Genomic DNA, 9,788 nt, shown 5'->3' with positions numbered 1-9,788 from the left:
GTGATTTGTGTTCAGGTGCGACCGGTGGGCTACGATGGCAACAACCCCACGTCAGTGGCCGAGTGGCTGGAGTCTCTGGAGCTCGGCGACTACACAAAGTCTTTCCTCGTCAACGGCTACACGTCCATGGAGCTGGTCAAAAAGATCTGGGAGATTGAGCTGATCAATGTAAGTGTCACAGCTACCTCAGTGCAGAAAATGTCTCCCACATATTGGGATTTTATAGAAAAAAGGCATAAGAATAGTAGTTAATCTGCACTCATGGTTCTGCTGCATCAACAAAAGTCAATCCAAAGCTGTAAATAATTCAAAATAAAGCAAAGGCGCTCGGTCTTTCAGTGATATAAAAGCTGCAAACCTCAGCTTTAAGGGGAATAAAGATTTACAGTTACTATCAGAAGCTTGCATGCACTCAACATGGGCCTCAGCCTGTTATATGAACAGGTGGAATGAAAATAATACAATATATAACTGTAATTTAATGGAAACAATGGATTTATTATGGATTTCTCTACTTCAGAGATCAAGGTGTGCACAGATACCTAAATGTGACTTAAGGAGCTCTTAATCACTGACTTGTGTTACAAACTTTAACAAACCTTTAGCATCATTCCAGTTGGATATTTTCCTGGTCTTCTTATCAGAAATTGTAGTGCTGACTGGTTTTCTAACACAAACCTGGCTTTTCAGCATCGTGGACAAAAGTTGGACAGTTTTGAGGTCGATGCCTTTTGAAAGGTTTAGTGTCAGTGGAGCAGGAAATAATCTATAGGAATGACCTCAATGGTCAAAGGGGTCAAAAAGGGGAAATAAATCGAAGTAGAACAACTAAATAAGGTGTTTTAATATACCCAGAATGTAGAGTAAAGCTGTCCTGTTGAACTGCAGCCACCTGGAGGAACTTGTAGGCACAATGGATCTTTGTGCCTCCAAATTATTCTCACCAAAAGGACTGTAGATGCTGCCGCCACCATGTTTGGTAGTGGATTTCTAAGCTGCATTATTTCAATCTTTCTCTCACCTGATGAGAAAACTCGACTTCTCAATGTGGGCAAGTTGCACGTTTTTACTACAATGCTGTGCAGGAGGACCAAATGCAGAGGCTTCAGTCTTCAGCTCATGCAAAATGTGAACTCCTGAATCCATCCATCTATTTTCTTAAACCCTTGTCCCTAGTGGGGTCAGGAGGGGCTGGTGCCTCTCCAGCTAACATTCCGGGTGAGAGTCGGGGTTCACCCTGGACAGGTCGCCAGTCTGTCGCAGGGCAACACAGAGACACACAGGACAAACAGCCATACACACACACACACTCACACCTAGGGAGAATTTAGAGAGACCAATTTACCAGTCATGTTTTTGGACTGTGGGAGGAAGCCGGAGTACCCGGAGAGAACCCACGCATGCAGGGGGAGAACATGCAAACTCCATGCAGAAAGACCCCGGGTCGGGAATCGAACCCAGGACCGACCTTCTTGCTGCAAGGCAACAGTGCTATCAACTGCGCCACTGTGCAGCCCTTAACTCCTGAATCCTAACATATAAAATATAAATCCATCAACAATGATTTCTACTTATATTGCTTGAACCAAAATTGCATTATACACTTTTGTGCAGCAAAGTTTTATTATTTACTATTTTCTCTCATTAAACGCTGATATTCTTTTGTTCACCTCAGATATTTATCAATCTTTTTCATAAAAGTTTAGATAAAGTCTTTCACCTTGACAACAGGGTGAATTTGTGTCCTGTAGTTAATAAACTGTCCGTCAGTATCAGTCCCTGCTGGCTTTCGTTAACCTGAGCTGATGTGAAGATTACCTGAACGCCCACTGGGCTTTTCTCATTACTGGGCTGTGTGTGCTGACGATGCGGATGGAGTGTGTGCGCTGTTGCTGTTCTGGTTCTGTGGCGTTTTGCTGCTGCATCGTTAACCTCGCTCCTCTTGTGAACGTTAGTGCGCCTGCTGATAGCGACGCTTGTTGCCTGAGTTCTGATGGTGCAGTCGGCGTTTGTTATTCAGTTTTGACGACGCAAAATCTCCACTGGAGCTGTGATTTACAGCGACTTGATCCCGTCTGACTGACGGGGGCTTTTGATGCCGACTGTTTAACCAAATCATGCTCGATTGCAGGAGGCCGCCTGTTCGGCTGATTTGACTGGGAGAGATGGAAAGCAGAGAGAAGTGGTGTTTTTTTCTCCTTCCCAGCAGTGGATAAAGTGATGAGTGATCAGCTGGAGGAGGTAGAGAGGGAGTTATATAAGCATGTGGGATGCAAGATGTTTCATCAAACTGGGGATACCGCCCACTCACTGCGCTGCTGCTGCTGATGTTGCTGCTGCTGTTTCTGCTCCTCTGAATGTGACATAGGAAATGTGTTAATACATCATCATGTTTAGGTGATAACAATCTCCTTCCTTAAACATAAAATTATCTCCACACCGGACACACATGAGCTGTAAATTATGTATGCGCTGTTTTATATGAATGTTGTAAAATAGGATTGCATCCATTCTGGTTGGTGTTCTGCAGCTAGGGGGCGCACAAGTATGCAGAAGGGAGTAAAGAAAAGTCTGAATCTGCAGTTTTGACATTGATTTTAGGCTAAAATGTTTTCACAATGAAAAGAAAGTTTTGTGTTGCAGCACTGAATGAAATCAGATCGTTTAAACTAACTTCTTTGTCATCACCTTCCCAAAATAATAGCCTTAGTTTTTTTGTTTTGTTTTTTTTTTTGCCTAAGATGATCCCCCCCCTATATTACCTTTAGGGGGAAAAATAACATAGGATATTATATTAAGAAGGTGACTATATTCAGTGTTGCATCACCATAATATCTTAGAATAACATGATTTGGATATTAGAGAAACAATTTTAACATATTTGTCTTGTAAAAATGACAGAGTTTTGGAGTTTTCAGCCGTTATTTAGTCCTTTATGGACAAATGGATGAATGAATGGATGGGCAGATAAATGGCTAGATGGACAGACAGGGAGAAACACCACTTTTAAACCAAGAGTGAGGATGAAAATACATTTATTTACTCCCTCTAATTTCTTTTTTCACCAGACCCAAAAACCTTGAAAATACCAAAATCGAATTCTAGACTTTTCCAGAGGAACCCTGTAGATGATTTTACATTGTGTGTAAAGGTCTGTAGGATTAAGATAAAATAAGATGAGATAAAATAAGATTTATTTGTCATTGTCATCAACAGATTACAACGAGATTGAGATTTGCTCGACTCGAGTTTAATTTGAAAAATGTTCTTGATTAAAAAGATGCATTTAGTTGTATAGAATGTGTAATAAACATATGGTACTAATTTAGGATGCCCCTTTTGTATTTTGCGTCGTTTCTTGACTTGACTTGACTTATAAAGATCAACACAAATCTGGCTCATTTGAATAATATGTCATCTGATCTCTCCCATTTTAGACAAAAAAATGTTGTCTGTTTTATTCCCCAGAAAACAGAAAGGCAATGATTAGTCTGATAATCTTAAAAGAAATGTTCAGTTTCAAGAATAAGAGAAGAATCCAAACTTAAACGTGTTGAGAGTTAGATGGTAGGACATTGTAAACAGGAAATTTTCCATCAGAAAGAGACTCTTTCCTCCAGCTTTGTTTGCAGCCCACTCTTTAATCTATCCTTGTCTAAGTGGACTCATCACTGCATTAAAAATAGTCTGTCTCCAGGCTACCACACAGTTCAGCACAGAGAAGATAAAGCTTCTAGTTCTTAAGGCAATTTAAGAAATTCTTACTTAACTAAAAGTTTGTTGCAGAATTTTAAGCTAAATGTTACAAAAAAAAATCTAAAAATGCACACCCATATGTACTGCATATTTAGTTTTTTTAGGACATCAGAATGTTCTATTCTTGCTGATTTTCAGTGAGTGCATATGAATGCACAATGTAACTGGAGGAGTCTCTGGGGTCATGGGGAGGTCACCGCTCTACCTGAAGGAGATGCTGCAGAGAGATGTTGCCTGGACACAAGATGAGATAAAAAAAAAACAACCTAATTTGAGAAATTGTTTCCCAAAACACACACAGAAAAAGAGAATAAATCCTTAAAAAAAGTGAATTTATCTCCTGGTTTTATGTAATTGCCAAGGGCAACAGATGCTGCTGCGTGCACAGAGACAAGAGAGGACGCTGTTGATGGAGCTGGAACACAGCTCAGTGTGTGTCCCGGTGACTGGGCACATATGTGCAGCCCTGCAGTTTGGGGGATTAGGTTTAAAATACTGCCTGATCCCACACACACTCAGACAACACACTGCAGAGGGAGACGGTGCACACACACACCTCTCACCTTTTAGATTACCAGTCATCTACAGGCTTACCTCACAGCCGAAGGATTACTGTTGGAATCTTAATGCCTCCAGTGATTGTTGAAATTTATATTAAAAAAAAATCTGAAAATGCTTGGAAATACAAAGTCATAGTAAAGATATAGTTAAATTTTTTTTACAAAGCTCAAAGTATTTGTCACATTTATAATGGAGAGGAGAAACTTCAACTTTTTGACTGCATACAGTACAAATACAAATAAAATTGAAGTCAGTTAGTAACCAGGCTCTAATTAAGACATTAGCTATACCCCCTCGTTATTGCTAAACAATTTAAAATAACGTTATTTTGAAAAGGCAGCTTTTTATTGCTTACTTCCCAGTTTCTTATTTCCAGGATGAACAGACAAACCCAGCTTGAGATCACACTCAGTCCTCAGGTAACTTTTTGACCTTAAATATGATGTGTATGCATTTAAATTCTACTGAAAAATTAATCTTACAGATACAGAAGTTGTTTTTTTTTTGCAGGACTAGTTAGGCAAATTTTAATCTGAATACTAAAAGTAAATTAACGCTGATTTATATTTCAGCTCAATAATGTTGGATAAATATGTCAAAGTGAGAAACGTTTTGGATTTTTTAAAACTTTTTAATTCTCTTTTTGAAGGCTTATTGTAATTTTGGGATGTTTTGTATTCACTGTACATAAATATGGAAGGACTTTCCTCTAAATGCATGCAGACATAATACTTCATTTGACTGTGTGCAAGCAGAGTGAGCCCAGGGATGCTGCTGTTCAGTGGAGCTATTTTAGGAGCAGATCTGCCTTTATGTCTTGTTTCAGAATTGGGGCATGCAAACGCAGGTTTGTTCACAGTTAGCTCCAAAAAATACATAAATTTGGCAATAGAGCACGAGAAAAATGTGTCTGCAAAGAGATACCTTGAAGCACTCTTTTACAGGCTCAGATAATGTAATTAAAAGCTATTAATGTAATATTAATTTACATGTTAGATTAGAAATGATCTGTTAGTTAGATGTGGCTAACATGTTACCTTAACTATTGTTTTGTCTGTTTATTTGCATATGAAATCCAATTTAATAGCAAAAGACAAGAACATAACTGTCTGAACATTTAAGTTCAATAATTTTTTCACAACTTGAAACAGACACCAAGTAATAAGACGACAGTAGCAATATGTTGAGTTTAATTCTTGTCCGAAAATACTTACAGAAAAAACATCCCTTACATTTATAGGTTAATTTATTATATATATAAAAAAAGAAGAAATTGAATGAATAACTTAGAATCTACAATGAAAACTCACTGAAAATGACATTAATTATTAAGTTTCAATTAATAATACATAAAGAATTAGAACTAAATTCGTTGCTTAGATTTGGATTTTGTTCCCTTTGTTTAAATTTAGTGAATTATACCCTACTGGCTCAGAAAATTTCATTTCAGATATGAACCAAAATGATTTATGAGCTGCGCAGTTTGAAAGCACAGCGGATATCAAATTAATTCAACCGAAAAATATAACATATTTGGTAATCAGAACAAAATGAAAACTTTTTTTTCTTGCTTAGATATTTAAAAAAGACATTTTTTTCTGTTTGGAGGTGGTTTGAGTTTTTATTCTTTAATCCTATTTTAATCCTATTTTTACATATAGTTTCAACAAAACACCACCGTGAACAAATCTCCTGATTGGTTGTCTTGAGAATGATTTACTCTTTTTTTTTCTACATCTTTTGATGTAAGCCTGTACAATCTCAAATTTCCTCTAAGTAAATCCCAAATATATTTACATTTATTAGAATAATATATAAAAGTGACCATAGATTAATCTACAGATACCTTTTCTCTCTGCCGCTTTGGCTTATTTATTATCCTGCAGTGCAGCAGGGTGCATGCACGTTGCGTAGCAATCCACACGATGGCGCTGCTGCCTCTCGCTTTCAGCCCAGACTTAGTCTGGAGGTGAGAAAGCAGAAAACAGCTCCATCAGGGATCCAAATTGCTCTCATTTAAAGGAGGTCCTCTGAGAAGCAGAAGTGAGGTAATTACAAATGGATTTCATTTCGGAAAGATGCTTTCACGGTGAAGTGCAGATAGTTTGAAGCCCTGGAGGAGCCGTTCCCCCGATGTTTTCCAGACGGCTGCATCCTGGTATCAGAGAAGAAGTCTTCAACTGTCTGCTGTGTCCTCAGTTACCTGTGTAGCGTTAAAACATGGCTTCTCCATGGACTGATTTATGTTATAGGTCTTTCTTGTGTTTAACCAATATTATCAGTCATTTTATGACTTTGTGAAATATGTCTTATTTAGGTAACGGAATACGGATAAACACTTTTGGAATAAAATATTCACTCAACTTTCTGCTTTGTGCCATTTTGAGTTATGAAATCATGTTATTTGGTTTTTATTAGCCTGAAAAAGCAAATTTGTGTAGATTTCCTTACAAAAGGTTTTGAGTTGCTCTACTTTCTATTGATCCACATTAATAATTCCAGAAAGTGTAAAAACCTTTGAGCCAGCAGATTGGCAGTGTGCAGCAACATGTGGGAAAAAACGTCTTTTTTTTTTTTTTGCGATTTGGTAAAAAGACTTTAAATGTTGCAAACGCTGACCGGTTTCTCTTGCAGTTTTCAAACAAGACACAGATTCATTAGTCAAATTTTATAGTTCATCACACTGAACAACTCATCAGAGGAGAATATTATCGGTATGTTTTTTTTTTTTTCATTTGCCATTTTTGGTAAAGTACTTAAGCAAAGATTTTCCTCCTTCATGCCTTCCTCTAGCTTGTGAAGGCTTGTGAGTGTGTTCGAACTGGTACCTGCATTCCTGTCTTTCATTAAACCACGTTAACGTGAGGAAGTGAAAGAAAATACTTCAATGTGTCTGGAGAAGAAAAAAAGAGTCTGAGCAACAAATCCTTGGTTTGTTTTCTGTACGAGTTATCCAAATCAAAACTGAAAATCAGAGTTCAAGGTTTTTTTTCTAACGCCGTTTGTACTTGGTTGCCATGACAGCTACTAGTTACCATAGAGACGGTGCAATTGGTATAAGTAATCTAAAACCTGTTTGTGTGTACGTGCATAGGGTTGTGTTTTCTTGACAAGATTCCAGATCCTCTGTGAGATTTCTTTGCTTATCGCCTTCTCTATCGCCTCTCCAAATGGACAGATTGTCTCACATCCCATCACCAGATGGTTGGACACTGCAGGATCATATACCTCATATCTCCCACACCTATATGCATCCAGAACTTCTGCTAGTTCAGTTTAGTGCGCCCACATTTCGCCCAACAATGACGATCACCTGTCCGTGTGTTCAAACTTGTAGTGATGCAGTGGAGCCAGATGTAGATTGCGTTGACCTTTATGTGGGAAGATTCGCCTCAGGACTGGAGTGTGTGTTTCCTGTTGTGTCGCTCTCTGAATGGTGGATCATGTGGGAGGTACCAGGAGAGAATGTGTGTGACCCCATAGGCGAATTTTTAACCAGTGTTTCTGTCTAGAGGTGGGCTGTGTGGTCATTCTGACTCCAGTTGCAGGAATCGAGTAAACACTCTGTACAAAACCTCTTTCTATTTCACAGGAAGAAAATTGGCACAAAAATGCAGAATTACAGCCTCTTATTCACATTTTGCAGCAATTTTACGGTGAGGAAAAACAATGAATATCTAAAAATCAGCTGTTTGATGTATCCAAGTAGAATTTTTGGGTGATTCTGCCATTTCCCCCCCTGAAAGCTGACCTTTCTACGTGTCATCAATAGACTGTGATTGACCAAACAGCTTAACAATTAAGTCAATTATGCCAAATTAAAAGGAAGCCACAGTGTTTCTGCAACAGCAAAAGGCTGCAGACTCTAAATTATGTGAAGCAGTGACTCTCCATGGACTCTTCCAGTTCCTGAAGGAACAACAATCAATTCAGTAACTTTTAAATGTAGTTAGTTTGGTTCAGTTTAGAGAAAAGTGGGCAACTCCTGTTCTCAAGTGCCAATGACACACGCAAAACTCCTTTATTTTGTCTCCTAGTTCTGTAAAAGGATTTCAAATCCAATATGGCCGCCTTTCCTTTAAAATGCGTTGAAAGTTGCAGGAATAAACAGTTCACTTTTCATGAATCAGCATCCTATTGACACATGATCCTTCACTGTTTGCATCAATAAAATGCAGGTAAATACATTATTGTCTTGTATTAGTTTTTTCTACTTGTAACTGGAACACAGATTATTTGGATGTCATGGTTTTCAAAAATCCAAGTTTCAACTTTCAAATCAGCTAGAAAGCAAAAATCAAGTTTTACCAATTGGAGGAAAAAACATTGGTCATTGGTTTGCCACTTCTTTGTGAACTGCACTGTTTCCAATGTGCAGATTTGAGATAATGTTCATGATGTTAAAAACTGATAACTGTTGTAAGTATACTTTTAGATGAAGTGCACCAACGTCTCATGTTTGAACAGTAATCCAACTTCATAAATCTCTGCAGATGGTTTATTATTTACAAAGATTTTTAAAGACAAGCTTGATGCCTTGTGCAAATTTAGATCAATAAACACAACATGTAAGATCCCTTATGAACTGCAGGGTTTTTGTTTTTATCAGTTAAAGTTTTGTCAGGTAAAATAGAAACGGAGTCATGTTCTATGTTTGGTTCAGTCTACTTGATCACTTAAGTAGACCACTGAAAAGCTTGAAATAGCTGGCCTGACGTCAAGCTTGGTGGGTTGACTTCCATCTGATCTGACTCTGTTAACAAATACCCTTTACATATAAAGTTTACTCATGCTTTGAATGAAGCATCACATTTCTTCTGGTGTTTACCTGATTCTGCAAATGTCAGGTTAAATAGATCTAGTACCCAAATAACCCAACCTTCAGAGAAAGAACTAGAAATCACATCGTCAATAATAAAACTGTTCCTCTGATGTACGTAATAAAAGAACGCTGATGATCAGATAAAGTATTTTCAGCATTCTGAGCCATTTCCTGTCCATTGCCCCCACATGTCTGTAACTCAACCAAATAATAAAACCCAAGGTACTTAATGTACTGAAGTGTCATTAGATAACACAAATCAACTCATTGTTTTAGTTGGAGAAAACATCATCAGTCATGATCGTGTTACAGAATAGTTTGGACATCAGCCTCAAAATCTCCGATTGGAGCAGCTCTACTATAATTATGTTCTTTGCCTGTTAAATTTGTGACATTTCAAACTAAAAGCCGATTTTTTCTTTGTTTGTTGAGCATGACCTGACCATACAGTTTGGTTAAATTATCCTGGAGAGTGGATAGAATAATTTCAATAAGTCAGAAATAGTTTGACATTTTAGAATCCAATTAAAAGGAAAGGTTGGCCAGAGATTGTATATTCAGCGCAGTAAAAAGTCTTTAACAGATTGTTTCAGTTTTTTATCATAGTTATCAACTGAATGTTAATATTAGACATAAATAAGCTTTGTAA

General features: G+C 37.7%; 1 protein-coding gene across 1 annotated transcript in view; it reads left to right on the top strand.

Moving 5' to 3' along the window:
- LOC116713405 (ankyrin repeat and sterile alpha motif domain-containing protein 1B-like) overlaps positions 1–9,788 on the top strand; it is a 41,999-nt gene continuing 32,211 nt past the window's right edge. The window contains exon 1 of the mRNA XM_032553548.1: positions 1–168. Within this exon, the coding sequence (XP_032409439.1) occupies positions 127–168 (42 nt within the window). The 5' untranslated portion in view covers positions 1–126. The remainder of the gene's footprint in view (positions 169–9,788) is intronic.

Source organism: Xiphophorus hellerii, chromosome 22, assembly GCF_003331165.1.
Source record: "Xiphophorus hellerii strain 12219 chromosome 22, Xiphophorus_hellerii-4.1, whole genome shotgun sequence".
NCBI classification, from domain to species: domain Eukaryota; kingdom Metazoa; phylum Chordata; class Actinopteri; order Cyprinodontiformes; family Poeciliidae; genus Xiphophorus; species Xiphophorus hellerii.
The sequence above is the reverse complement of the archived record's forward strand: the minus strand, read 5'-3'. Positions and strand labels throughout refer to the sequence as shown.